This window comes from Mixophyes fleayi, chromosome 4 (genome assembly GCF_038048845.1).
Source record: "Mixophyes fleayi isolate aMixFle1 chromosome 4, aMixFle1.hap1, whole genome shotgun sequence".
NCBI lineage: Eukaryota > Metazoa > Chordata > Amphibia > Anura > Limnodynastidae > Mixophyes > Mixophyes fleayi.
The window spans coordinates 330,116,369-330,131,424 of NC_134405.1; the positions used below are offsets into that span (position 1 = coordinate 330,116,369).

General features: G+C 42.4%; 1 protein-coding gene across 2 annotated transcripts in view; it reads left to right on the forward strand.

The window, feature by feature from the left end:
• LOC142153093 (hemagglutinin/amebocyte aggregation factor-like) overlaps nucleotides 1–12,360 on the forward strand; it is a 45,083-nt gene extending 32,723 nt beyond the window's left edge. For both annotated transcript variants that reach the window (XM_075210367.1, XM_075210366.1), the window contains exons 4-5: nucleotides 8,096–8,248; nucleotides 10,652–12,360. In XM_075210367.1, the coding sequence (XP_075066468.1) occupies nucleotides 8,096–8,248; nucleotides 10,652–10,691 (193 nt within the window). In that variant the 3' untranslated portion in view covers nucleotides 10,692–12,360. The remainder of the gene's footprint in view (nucleotides 1–8,095; nucleotides 8,249–10,651) is intronic.
• The last annotated feature ends 2,696 nt before the right edge of the window (nucleotides 12,361–15,056 follow it).

Below are 15,056 nucleotides of genomic sequence, written 5' to 3' on the forward strand. Positions count from 1 at the left end.
TTTGGCATATATTGTGGGAGTGTCGGATGGTCCACCGTTTCGGGTCCACTATTTGGGATTGTGTCCTTCATACTGTACCGGCTGCCCCACCTTTGGATGGTAAATGGTGTCTTTATGGTATCTCTCCGTAAGATATCACTGACAAATTTGTCTATAAATATATATTTAATCTTACAACATTAGCTAAAGTTATTATAGCCAGAGGCTGGCTTGTTTCTGACCCACCTGATTTCCACAAATGGGGGGCGCTAGTCAACGACACAATGCAACGTGATAGATATATGTATACCTGCAGAAATGCCATGTCTAAATATCACAAAATTTGTTCTAGATGGTATAGCTTGTGGTATAGGGCATGCTTGGAACAACTGTGTTCTGCATTAATTTTATAAAATGGGTAATGGCATCAGCATTACAAAAATATGTAAAACAGACTGTTCAGATAGGGCAATAGTTGCTCTTTCCACACAAGTATGTATAATACTCACATTGATGCAGATTTGGCTGCCAAAAACATCTGGTCTAAAATTTTGAGCAAGATGGAATTGTCTTTGGCCCCTCCCACCCAGATGTGATACATTTGGGTGGGAGGTTCATTTAATCTTGGATGTCCTCTCGCCAACTCAATCTCAATCTTTCTAAAACAGTGTTAATAATATTCCCACCCACCAACAGAAGTTACCTACCTGACATTTCTACTACTGTTGACAACATGACCTTAAACCTCACCCCTCATGCTCGCTGCCTAGGTGTAATCCTTGACTCACAACTATCCATTATTCCCCACATCAACTCTATATCTAAAGCATGTCACATACATCTAAAAAACATTTCCAGAATACACACATTTCTCACACAAGATACTGCAAAAATGTTGAGGATTTTGATGAGGATTAGGTTGTTTGTGTAAGTCCTGCACCAGTGGCAGCAGTTCTGGCACGTGACAAAAAAGGCCATTGTCATGCCTGGGCATAAAACAAAAAAAGCCACTTCTTATATGTGGAATTATTTCTACACAAATCCTGACAACAGTTGCATAGCCATTTGTAGTGTATGTCAAGCCACAGTCAGTCGAGGGAGGGACCTTAACCATCTTGGAACCTCATCCATGTTACGCCATTTGACGAGAGTTCATGGCAAGGTTTTGAGAAAAGCTGAACGTTATGGCAAGAAAATAACAAGCACTCCATCATCAGCTAGGACCCTTCTGTCACCTACATTCCGACAGCTGCAATCTACACCCACAACACCGTCCTCATCAATATCCTCAGTAGCGATGGGAGTTAGCCCTGCATCCCACTTGGTAAGGCTCGATGACTCCTGCACTATAATTGATTCCTCTGAAGAATGTTTAAGCGTTAGTCCCACTGCTGCTGCTGTTGCTGCTGCTGGGGGTGAATCTAACTCCCATAAGAAGCACAAGAAGAAGAGCACTACTACTTTAAAACAATTAACTGTGAAACAATCTTTTGCTAGAGGAAGCAAATAAGACAGCAGTCACCCAGTCGCCAAGCGGATTACAGACGCCATGGCTACTATGCTAGTGTTAGATCTGCATCCAATATCCACAATAAAAGCAGCTGGTTTTTCACAGTTAATTGATGTTTTGTGTCCCCATTTTAAAATTCCATTGCGACACCATTTTTCCCGTAAAACTATTCCACAACTATACCAAAAAGTTTGTAAAAATGTAGTAATTGCGCTCAAAAATGACATTCTGCCCACTGTACACTTAACCACAGATATGTGGCCAAGTGGAAGTGGGCAAACGAAAGATTATATGACTGTGACAGCCCACTGGGTTGGTCATTCGCCTTCACTAGCAGGAACAGCAGCAGCATGTACACCACTACGTAACATTTGTCACAGGCAGGCTACTCTTTGTATCACCGGCTTCACTAACATGCATAAAGCTGATAATTTGTTACGAAAAGTAAGGTTTGATACATGGCTTATACCACTTGGACTCTCCCCTGGATATGTCATTTCTGATAACGCCAACAATATTGTGCGAGCATTACAGCTGGGTGAATTCCATGACATTCCCTGTTTTGCTCACACAATAAACTTGGTGGTGCAGAGCTTTCTAAGAAAAAACTGTGAGGTGCAGGAGATGCTTTCGGTGGCCCGTAAAATTTCGGGACATTTCAGGCATTCTGCGACAGCATGTAGGAGATTGCAGCAGCTCCAAGAACAGTTTAACTTGCCCTGCCACCAACTTAAGCAAGAGGTGTTAACAAGGGGGAATTCCACCCTGTACATGCTTCAGAGGAGGGAGTTACAGTGCAAAGCTATCCAAGCATATTGCACAAGCCATGAAATTGGGAAAGGAGAGGGAATGTATTTCACTCTTGCACAGTCCTTTCTGTGCTGTGCAAGGTGCTGAAACCATTTGAAGTTGTGACGTGTGAAGTGAGTTCAGACTCTGCTAGCTTGAGCCAAGTCATTCCCTTAATTCGACTATTGGAAAAGCAGCTTGACAAACTGAAGAAGGAGATGAAAGAAAGCAATTCTGCAAAGTATGTTGGCCTTGTAGATCAAGTACTTAATTTGCTTCGCCATGATCCAAGAGTTATTAAAATCTTGAAGTCGGATCACTACGTTTTGGCGACTGTGCTTGATCCTAGGTTGAAGACCCACATTGATTCTTTGCTTTAAAATTACCGAAATGTGAATCTTTGCAAGGAGCTATTGGTCAGCAAGTTGTCCGCTGAACTGGGCCTTGGCTTGACGACGTATCCTCCTTCAGTCTCTCAAGCAGCTGCTGCTCGGAAAAAATTTAACTTTTCAAAGTGAAGCAGGGATGATGCAGGGGGCAGACCACACCAATTTGACATCTGGGCTGCTTTGAAAGATTTTACCAAAAAATGTGTGACTTTGCCCCTAACTCCATCCAATCCTACTATTAACATGCAAAGCATGGTGGAGGATTATTTTCAAGAGGTAATTGATATGGAAATGTCAGACAGTCCCTTTCCTTACTGGGAAGAAAAACAAGCCATTTGGAAACCCATGTACAAACTTGCTTTACAATACCTAAGCTGCCCACCCTCCAGTGTGTACTCTGAAAGACTATTCAGCAGAGCCGGGAACCCTGTCAGTGATCGACGTAGGAAGTTACTTCCGAAAAATGTGGAAAAGATACCCACTGTAATCGGTGGTTGGAAGGTATGCCTTTTATTTGGGTACTGTTACAAGCCGTGGTGGTTCCCCTAGCCGCCGCGACTTGCTCTCCTTGGCTGCCTGTGTTCTGGCCATCTCGTTGACGACCAGGACGTCACTTCCACCGAGCTGTCAGATTTCCACGTCCGGCATGGGGGATTAGCTGGGCACATTCGTAGTGAGGGGGTGATTAGTTATCAGCCTCCTGGGGCTTGTTATCTTATGCTGTGCCTCCTATCTGGTGATCGGCTGCTCTGTGTATGTAAAGCAAGGTGGACTGAGCCTCCCTTCAAGTTATAGCATTCACTGCCTGTGTTGTTACTGACCTACTCTGTCTTCTGACATTTTTAATTGACCTTCTGTTGTGACCTAGCCTGAACTTTTGGACCTTACCTGATTGCCTGTTGCCCTGACATTTTGCCTGGATTTTGGATTTCACTATTTCGCTTGTGACCCTGACCTTTTACTTGAATACAAGACCCGCTTGTTTGCTGCCAGCCCCGATCTCCGGTCTGTATCCTGACCCTCCAATGGGTTACGGACCCGCGACCTAGGCCTCTCCCCGGCTTCCACCTCCAGTCTTCCAGTTTCTCTACCTTGTGTCGCGGTTATCCTGATAAGTCTCTACTACCATAGAGATAAGTCCTGGGGGCATCTGAGTACCTACAAACATATAAAGTTTCACTGAAAAGGCGGCTGCTTTAGAACCACTAGTAGTCCGGTTCTAAAGGCTTATCAATAGCCGCGGTTCTAACAGATACGAGCTTAACTGATTTTATTCTATACACACATCTTATTAATTTAGAAGATGTGAGTTGGTTTGCCAGAAGGAGGAGTGTTTTGCTAGTAGTCCCCTGTATATGCACATTGTGACATGGATATCATCATCATCATCACCATTTATTTATATAGCGCCACTGATTCCGCAGCGCTGTACAGAGAACTCATTCACATCTGTCCCTGCCCCATTGGAGCTTACAGTCTAAATTCCCTAATATAGACACACACTCACAGACAGACTCATACAGACAGACACAGAGGGAGACAGACAGGTAGAGACTAGGGTCAATTTTGATAGCAGCCAATTAACCTACTAGTATGTTTTTTGGAGTGTGGGAGGAAACCGGAGCACCCGGAGGAAACCCACGCAAACACAGGGAGAACATACAAACTCCACACAGATAAGACCATGGTCGGGAATTGAACTCATGACCCCAGTGCTGTGAGGCAGAAGTGCTACCACTAAGCCATATATATATATATATACATATAAGTAGTATATATGTATTTCCTACAAACGACTAGTACTTGTGAGGGATCGTCCATACTTTAACTGTCAGGCATGTGGTCTTTGTCTCAGCGTGACTATCCCTGATATGCTGTTCCTATTTTGTGATTTTATATTTCGTCTTACCTTTCTCTTTCATTTGTTTTTGATGGCACGTATAGGAGTGGCGTTGTATAATACTTTTGTTTTGGTTTCCGGGGGGGATTCATACCTGACCCCTGTTATAGGGTGCTAAATGCTACACCACGGAGTACCTCTTTTGCAGTAGTGCTTTCTTCTTATTGCATTTTTCCTCAGCACAGTCCTTGGAGAGCAATCAGATACCTAAATTTTGTAAATCCCATTCTAGTGTATCTACTGCTCATTGGCCGGTCTACACTCCTATAACGCAGTGGGTTTCTTTTTCTATTGCCGTCTGTTTGAGTATCGTGGATGCAGCGGGGGGCGGTCATGTCGGTGCCTGCTTACGGTGATTAGTGCGCTCCACCTGGGTCTGGTGGGTTAGTTCCGATTGAACTGTTGCTCTTGTCCTGCTGGACCTTTTCACTATTGTGTGGCAGTCTGAATTTGTGGGCATCTAGGTTAACCTGGGCATTGTGTAGGCCAATGCTAAACAGAGTGCATCTTTCCCCCTGGTCATTAGCTTGCTGGGCGAGCTGGTTTGGTGTGCCTATATTTTGGATTTTAGCTTTCAGGCCAGGGTTGGCCTTCTTTGTTAGGCTTCATGGGCTGGTGGATGTGACTCGTATTTTTTCTTACTATGCAGCCTTGCTGCTGGGCACGCTGCCCCCAGTCCTTCCTGACCTGAGAAGGACAATTAGTCCACTGTGATGGGGGACCTGTTATAGGCACCTGCAGAGGTGGAGCAGGATGCATTTAACTGCAATGATTAGCGCTGCTTAGATAACGTTGTTGGCACCATCCGGGCAAGCTAATCGATGGCCTCTTTAGGTTGACTCCATCTTCCATCATATTCACTATGTGTTTAGTTATTTCCACTTCACCCGTAATTACGCCTTCTCCATGCCTGCGCCTGGTCCGCCAGGCCAGGGGCAGCGGTGTCCCTTTGTTACCTAAAAGGAATGGCTCGGTTTGCCTGGTTTAAATTGGTCCCTGAGTTTGCCTTTATGTGTCCCATACAGCGACAGCATGGTTATTCAATTATGAAGGGTCCCCTCCCCAACCCTCGTGGGATACCTGTTTACGGTTGCGAACATTGGGTTTAAGGGGTATGGTTAATGTGCTGTTTGGCAAGCATTTTTTTGGGTTTGTGCGACCATGTCCGCAGTGGTATATGGCAGGGCAATTTCAGGCATCCCATGGTTGGGCAGATGGCAGTCCATTGCATTTATGTATGTCTGACTTTTCTGCTATTCTGAGCTCCTGTTCTTCCTTTTCTGACCTTTCTGCCTTTGGGTGACACAGGGTTTTGGTCACTTGTTGCTTTTGGAAGCAAGGATGCAAAGGCATTTTGCCTAATTTTCCTCTACAAGTGGGCCTGATTGGCTGTTGGCATCACAAGGTTTTTGTTTTTGTATTTACCTTTGCTTGTGTCTCCTGTTCAACTTTTCTGGTTTCTTTCTGCTCCTCTTTTTCCTTTCCCTCCTTGTTTTCTCCTTGATGTTCCTTTCGCACCGTGTCTCCTGCCACTCTCCACCCTGTGCCACTCAGGTGTAGGAGTCAAATACAACGCCAGACCAATCATACCTTAATACCTCTCTGTTTGGATCCGACATAGGATGGATACATTCTTTATGGCCTGATTTGGTCCTCTGCTGGTCTGATGAAGTTTCCTGGTGAATATGGAGGTTTTTCCCATTATGGGTGGTTGATAAAAGGTGCGGTGGGCAATTAATTCAGGTGGCCAAGTTTGGGTTCCCCCACAACTTTTCCGAGTTGACGGATCAAGCATCATCGACTTAATTCCCACTGTGCTCGCCTTTTTGGTTCAGAGGGGATTCATTTGGCCAATGAGTGACTGGGTCTGTTTATTAGGCAAATTTATGGGAGTTTAGTTACTGCAGGTTGAGGTATGGCGATGGTCCTACATTCGTCAAGGAACCAGGTGTGGCTTGAGAATACTGTGCAGTCGGCGCAAAAAGGTTAGTGGGGTGAACATTACTTGTATTGAGGTGTGTGGAACCTGTTTCCCTTTAAAGAGTCGGCTTAGGTTTCGGTGCAGGTACCGCCCTTGTTGTGGGTTGCCTGGGATAACTGTGCCTATTTAAAGATAAATAATTGGTGTGTTCAGGTAAAAGTGGTACATGTTACTGATGTCCAGAGAGTTAGTGACCCATGATTGGACTTCTAGATTGGCTTGGGGCCTTTGCCAATCTACTTACAGTGTTCTCTACTCAGTGTGTGTTTATTGGGTTAAATAAACCTTTCATTTGCCACAAATTTGTGTTGTGTCCATTCTTAATATTTTACAGTGCTAAGGACATGAATAAGGTGGTAATAGTTATGACATGAACCGTTAAGCATTTTAGAAGAAATATATAGTTTTTTTGGGGGGTGTAAAACACGCAAACACCCTGTTTTTGGACCGCTTAATAAATATGTCACTGAATGACTCTCACAAATATTAATTTCACTAGAAAACACTTTAGATTTTTAAAGAAAGAAATATATTGGTTTATTGGGGAATGCCCAGTCACACTCAAGCAACGCTGTTTTTTGCCTACTTAATAAAGATGTCATCGCCCGCACAAGATTATTTTCACTAGAAACACTTTAGATTTTAAAAGAAATAAATAGTTTTTTGGGTTCTGCTGCTAAAAGTCATACAGCAGAAGTACACTGTTTTACTCCACTAAAGAATAGTTCAGAATGAGGTCTATAGTCAGGGCCGGATTAAAGGAAAGGAGGCCCCTGGGCTAAGGGTTGGGCTGTAGCCCAGTTAGACCTTATGTTAATCCGGCCCTGTCTATAGTACTGTATATATGCATTAATAACAAGCAGTAGCTAGTACTCTGTCTAAACAGACTGAAACCCAATTGATCTAAAAACTATGCTAGTTGACTGATCCCTATGGAAATAAACTGCATCAAAATAATAGCAGCTGTTCTATTGTTTTCTCTGTCCCTCTTTCACCCTGTCTAACTCTGTAGTGTGTAGTATAAACACACTTATTTACTGAGCACACCCTTGCAAACAACCTCCTCCCTACATTCTCTTCTTTAAAATGGCAGATGAGAACCCGAGGGAGGGATATATCTGATATAAAGATTTTGATTCAAAACTCGCAAGATATGAGTTTTTCCTGGAAATTACGTTTTGCCTTGTTTACAGATCCGATTTCGGCGTAAGAAACTGAGGCATGACCCTGTTAACCACTCACATCCCGAATCTTGTCGAACATCTGTGAATCCAAACCGCTCAACAATACTTTTGCTACTGACATCTATAGGGAACTCTAAAATGTCAACCAAGTCTCTTCAAATACCACTATAGAAACAGTGCCACCTGCTGGCATTAAACAGGCACTGCAGCCCATACCTGAAACGAAAACTTGTTTACTTTTCATTTATTTATGTATTTTAAAAAAAAAATTTTTTAGATAATGCACTAATAATTAAGATTAATTATAACAATTTGCTGCTAGTGTTATTTTAAAACATGAATTCACAATATGCTATTTTCTAGGTGGAAGTTTTATTGCTGTAAAGGAGAAGCGTTGTTTACGCGCAACTGCAGGTGGAGTCGCTACGTCAATAACTTTGACCATTACCTGAGATGGGACGCACCTACTAATCATCACCTGACTGGGGCTCATAGTTACCATCACAACACTTATGAGTATGTATTCTACAGGAGGCTTATAGTGGGAGTTTCTCCCATAGAGAGAGCATTTTGCATCATTTGTTAGAGTAAATGTAAATATTTCCTTACATTAGATATTTATATTCTACATAGGCCTTATTGCCTCTGAGACTGGTGTTTGGTCTGCTGTTATTTATTCCTCAGGAAAGATTTACATTTTGTGGCATATAGTTGCTGTTTTATAAAACTACAGCTGCTGCAATATCACGTATCACCAGCAGGAGGCAATGCAGAACCAAATTCGACACCTGTGAGGAATAGACTAATTTACTTTTTAACATTCATGAATGATACCCTCTATGTTTAACATTACAGACTTCTAACTTAAATTTATGATTTTGATTTACTAAGAGACGTATATTGAGCACAACGTGCGGTTGTTTTAGAACGTACGTAAATCGGGTCTACGTACGCCTTTATTCATCAAAGAGCGATCTGAAAATACTGTAGTACAGTAGTAAAGTCAATTATGTGACGTAAGATCATAGTTGCCTACTCTCCCGGAATGTCCGGGAAACTCCTGAATATTCGGGAGTTCTCCCAGACTCCCAAGAAAGCAGGCAAACATCCCGGATCCAGCCATCTCCGTTGTTGAAGAGGGTGGAGGCGGGGCTAAATGCGTCATCGTGGTCCGCCCCTTTCTTTCCCCTGCCAGCTAATTCACGTTTCAGCATGGGGTCCCCCCAATTTTACTATCACCAGCACTAGGCTTTGCCAGCCGGGGCTGGTGGCACTATAGCAGGGAATCTCTGAGCATGGTGTCCCCCCTCCATAATGACAAACCAGCCACCAGTTTTTTAGGAGGCCTCCTAAGTACTACACTTTTATACTGCAAAACAAAATAATATTATACTACATTATAACATCAAGATACTTACAGTCTTCTGCACTGGCCTGGAATGGCCTTGCCTCCTCCTCCAGCGATCCCTCCATTAATTTAGCCCTGGAGTGTTCCTCGGGGAGAGGGATTGATGGGGGAGTGTGGAAAGGTCTGCCCCCTCCTGGGCCTAATCCTGGGGGGGAATCTTGGACCTCCTCCAACTCATTGGCCACCTCCTCCTCATTGGCATCCTCTGTAGGCCTTTCTTTGTGGCTCAGATGGCGGCAGAAGCATTCTGTTGAAATAAATATAACACATTAGTTTATTTCTATAGGTTATCTCTGTCTCACACATACATAGAATCCTCCAGATAATGTTAGATTGCATTGTGAAATATCCAATATCACGCCTGGACCATCACTGAACAAATAAACACCTCTCTACCCCACTGTCAGATAAACTTGACCTGGGAGGTTTAGATTAGTCATATTTCTAGTTGTTATTTATTTAGTACATTCTACAAAATGACTGCTAGAATCTGATTGGTTGCCATAGGCAACATCTCCACTTTTTCAATCCTACAGTTTAGTAAATATACCCTTTAGACCAACAACAAGGTCTCACTATTCACTACTCATTCACGTCCCAGCTGTGTGATATAAGGGGCACAGACGGAACAGCTGGCACCCCGTAGCCAGACGCTAACTTAAGAAATTACTTGAAGACGGGTATTGGACAAAAGTGGTCACAGTTTTATTTACCAATTAAACTGCAATAGAAAAGGAAGCGGTGTCCAAGGCCAATTTCAACTTACCAAAACCGACCACCGGGCAGGTTCAACCTATCATGGAGGCAACACTCCCCTCTCCCGAGGGCCCAGCTCCTTGACATATACAACCTGTCACTTGTGTCTCACCACAGTGATCCTGCACGCCCCTTCGCGGATTCCCCCTAATTGCTATGCCTTGCTCTCATGCCCGCTGTCTGTGACAAACCAAAATATAACAGAAAGAATATAAAGCGTGCAAAATCCAGGAAAACGCAATCCATGCAAATAATATATGAAGTAATCTTCATGTAAACAAACACATTTCCTTTTTTGAATTATTTTTTGTAATTAATCTACATATGCACAAATCACTGAAAGTTTGGGCGAATGGGAAATCCTAACCGGAATGTTGCCTGGCGCCCCCCCCCCCCCACACACACACACACACACACACTCCTTAAGAAGGGGCTATCCTCCCCATACCCCTAGCCCCCCCCCCCCCCCTCCACCATTATACTGGTTCCAGCACCCTTCAAAGTGATGGGCTTCCTATCGCTGCAATTTACCAAGCCGCGGCTGCTTTCGGAGTCTTGCCAAAGACCCCTGTCCTCCACCAAGCCTTTTCCCTCTTCACCGACACAGGCATCTTAGGTCTTAATAATAGACTTAATCTTGTTTTACATCTCACTATATGTTGTGTTTGCATTTGAAATAACTATTGGAATATGGAAAGCTGTTTAATCTCAGTCTGTTTTATTGTTTAACACTTAAACTGTGTCTTGTGTTCTAGGGACAGGCGGTGGAGATTCCACTCATGTGAGAAGAACTAACGCAAGAGAAATTCTAACCCAGAATCTTTTTACATTATCTAGAAATGTGTTCATTGTTGTAATGCTGTATCTGGCCTCTAGATGGCGGTATACAACTTTCTTTTTGTAAGGCAATTCAGAGAATAACATTGTTTTGTCTATTATCTAACATAATACCGTATAATATCTATGATGAAATATATATATCGGTAACTGGTGCTACTATAACTCAGAGTCTACCATGGTCAATTTAATATAGTAGGTGTTTAATATGGTAAGAGATAATTACATAAAAGGGTTGACTTCATTTTGATGGTGGAATTAACCAAAGTGAGTTCTACGTCTATATGATAAAAGTACAAAATGTCTCTAAGATAATGATAGATAAAGTGTACTATTCAGGGGCGGATCCAGACAATTGCTATACCCCGGGCGATTTTAGGGAGGGGCGATTTAGGCCCCGCCCCCTTTCCAATTTCTAAGGCTGCCGGCGGCTGCACAGTATGTGCAGGTCCGCTCGGCAGTGACAGTGTGCTGCCCCGCTGCTCTGATTGTGTTTAAAACACAATCAGAGCAGCCGGGCAGCACACTGTCACTGCTGAACGGACATGCACAGTGTGCAGCCGCCGTCAGCAAGCCCCTGCTAGGGTGGGCGATCGCCCCGATCGCCCCCCCCTGGATCCGCCACTGGTACTATTGTATCTGGCTGAAGTCATCTAAACTGCGTGGGAGCACGTGACAGATTGATTCATGACAAATTAATTTGTGCTTGAAATCAAAATAAAGTACTCTCTGATCATACAACATGATAAGTGGCTCTCTTTTCCCATGACAATACAGTATATGTAATACTAGACTTCATATTAGCATATATAGATAGATAGTTAGATATAATATTGTGGCTGCTGAAAGCATGGTTTGCCCCTCTGTAGGAGCACAAAATAATTTTGGTAGAATCACACTTGTGGATCTGTATCAATAGGACTTTTGAAGGGCTTAAAGGATTTTTCCATCTCCTGATAACTAAAATGTATTGGCTTGTACTGTACCTTCTGTAAACTTTACTTAATATATTTGTAGGAAAAGCTCATGCTACAACACATATAGCATAAGTGAGGATACTCTCGCCCACCACTTGTGTCGTCAGAATCATCACGTTTTCCAAGCACATGTCAGACAGTGAGCAGAGAATCCACTATGAGAGTCAGGATCTCGGGGTAAATTTATCAAGCTGCGGGTTTGAAAAAGTGTAGATGTTGCCTATAGTAACCAATCAGATTCTATAAATATTTAGTACAATGACAGCTAGAATCTGATTGGTTGCTGTAGGCAACATCTCCACTTTTGCATTCCCACACCTTAATAAATAAGCCCTAAATTTAAATTTACCCCCTTGTGTCTAATCTTACTTCTCCGAGTCATTAGTATCACTCCATATATTACAGATCGTTGACTAAACCACTTGACCCACCAGCAATTAATTTTCTCCTTTATTATCCTGAAACTGTATTATTAACATTTCTGAACAGTTTATTGCCTTGAAAGCTTAGTTTTGGCTTTTGAACTTTTTTTCCTTGCTAAACATATACAAACATATTTCTCCACGTAAATGTTAATTCATTCTCTTTTCATCAATTTCTATGCAATTTTATCATTATGTTATTAAAATTATTTTATCGTTTACCAATAACCATTGTCTATGCAATTTGTGTGGTTTCAAAGCACAAAGCAATTTATTAGCAAAAGGAAAAAAAAACAACAGTTCAATAAATAAGTACAGCCGATACATACACTGCACACTGCTGGATCCAGCTATACAGTCATTCAGTCCTGAAGTCTGTGGTCAAAGTGACTGCAAGCTGATTGCAGAGAGCAATATATATACATTTGGCATCACAGTAAATACAATATAGATGACTTGGTATGTTTCCATAGGTTAAGGCTCCAGGACAGTTCAGTGTAATGCAGGTCATTGGCCAGTTCAAACGATATCATGCAAGGGTCAGCTCTCCAGAAGATGCATACTAATCTTCCCCCCAAGAACTAGTTCAAAGTGGTCTATTTACATTACACAGACAATACCATTCTGATCACTAATTCCCTATATTCCATAACTAGCATACACAAAGTGCGATCTTATAGCTGATGGAATCAGATCACAGAGGATAAATAGGGGATTAGAATGACACCAAACATGATATGTTTCCTGAAACCTGAACCTTAGATCTCACTGAAGTACATATAACCTTATACTATTTAACTATAAACTCAATAACATCTGTTCATAAAAACCTGTGGGTTGGAACTATTATAAAATTAACTATGTACATGTGAATGTGTAAGTGTATGCGTGTGTTATTTATCGTACGATCGCGCTATGACACGTGGCGTACTGATGCAATCGCACGGTAAAACAATATTAATCAATCTGCTTTCTTTTATCCAATTATTTGACTTTGTCAGCACCACCCCTTGATAATGCACAAAACTATCACCTTAAAGATTTTATTGCAGGATCTCAGTAGTACGTCTCATTGTTCTGTAATGTATGTCCCCCCTTGCATATGACCACACTGTCTGTAGATATCAGTCAGGTTACCGGAAAAGAGAGTCACAATCCTAGAAACAATTTTCTTTTACTATGGAACATATACCTCTGGAGCTCGGAGATAACCTTTTGTATGCCCTTCACCCACACATGTAACACATTATCTGGAAGGGTGCAGGGTGCGATAGAACATGTATCAACAATATAGAACACAAGTTAACCCGTGCATGATACTCATACATTCTAGTCAAATCAAGCTACTTAAGGTCTTAAAAAGGTACTTGTCATGCATTTGGGCCTAGCCCAGGCCTCCTCAGGGGAAGAGCGTTACTTCCCGATGCAAGCGCCCTTTTTAATGTGTGTTCATGAGGTAAAATTACCTCACGAAAATGAGTTTGACCCCTCAATTCGTAAATTTAGCCTTTACTACCCCTCCCACGGGGGGAAGGGGGGATGATGGAAGCTAACTGACTTCACTATTCTAATTTTTTTGTCAAATAATGTCAGTATACCAAATTTCAGGTCAATTGGATGAGCCCTTTCTGAGAAAATAGTTTTTTACACACACACACACACACACACACTAACACACGCCGCTACACATGTGTGTTCATGAGGTAAAATGACCTAAGAATTTAGTAGGTCAGTGTATAACTCCGCCCAGCAGGTGGCGCTGCAGCTTGGTTTTTTTTTTTTTACACACAGACTACCACACGCCACTAGGCTTTTATATTATAGATTCTACTACAGTCCTTCATGTCTAACATGTTCATCTTTCCAAAGCATGTCTTTTAGCTGAGACAAAATTTAAATAATGCATGTTGACAAATATCATCCTATGTCTATCAACAATGTAATTTACAATCTCCTTCAACCTGAGTTAGCATATACACTCTAATAATATCAACAGTTCTTTTCTTCAACAGTTGTGGGGCAGGCTATTGTCTGTTTGTTCTTCCCAGTCTCCCAATACTCAAGTTTCTTTGAACGTGAAACAGTGATCGGCCTGCCGAATATTGGGAGACTCCAAACTAAGGGACCTAGCTGTATTACCTTTCCCCTAGGGACCTCCCACCCCATAATTCGGGAACCTCAGAAATATTTAGTGGAAAGAGAACTAGTGCTACTTGATATAATCTCGAAGGTACGTGAGAGCACACCTAGCACTTAGTTTGGTTTAAACTCTTACCCACCCAAGAAAGATAATCATTCTCAAGGATGCCTGCTCAAGTCCGAATATTACTGGACTGGCATCGCTGGATGTACCTCTCTTCAACTATGGGGTCAACGTAATTACAGACACAATGACAAGTGCAGCCCTAAGCGAAACGTCCCTAAACTCAGGTGATAGGGACAACAAATGGTACCTGCAACCTAAAGGTTAACTCCTCTCCAGTATCCAGCCAATGGGAGGGGAGTGGGTGTTGACTCCCTGGAGAGGTATACGCCGGGCACAAGCAGGTTCAGTTCTTCTTACCCGGCTGGAAAAATAAATTTAACAGTTGTCTGTGTCTTTATTTAATAAGGTATGTTGATTGGTTAAACGGGTCATAGGAGCATGGTAACAGAGGTTAGGACTCTTCACTCTGCAGTTTATACCTCAGACAATAAAACTGTCTTCAAGCTCCAAGGTTAGCAAATTTTCCTTTACCCTTGAATTGAATAGAGTAATTGGCTGGACCGATTGTGCTAACAACTTCTCTTTCATTCCCAACTCCTCAATATCACTACCTGAACCAGCCTCTGTCACCTGTTCCCAATTTAAAGAATTGCATGTCCTGAAAAGAGAATGAGATGAGAGAAACACTGGACAGGGATAAACAGGAAAAACTGCTACT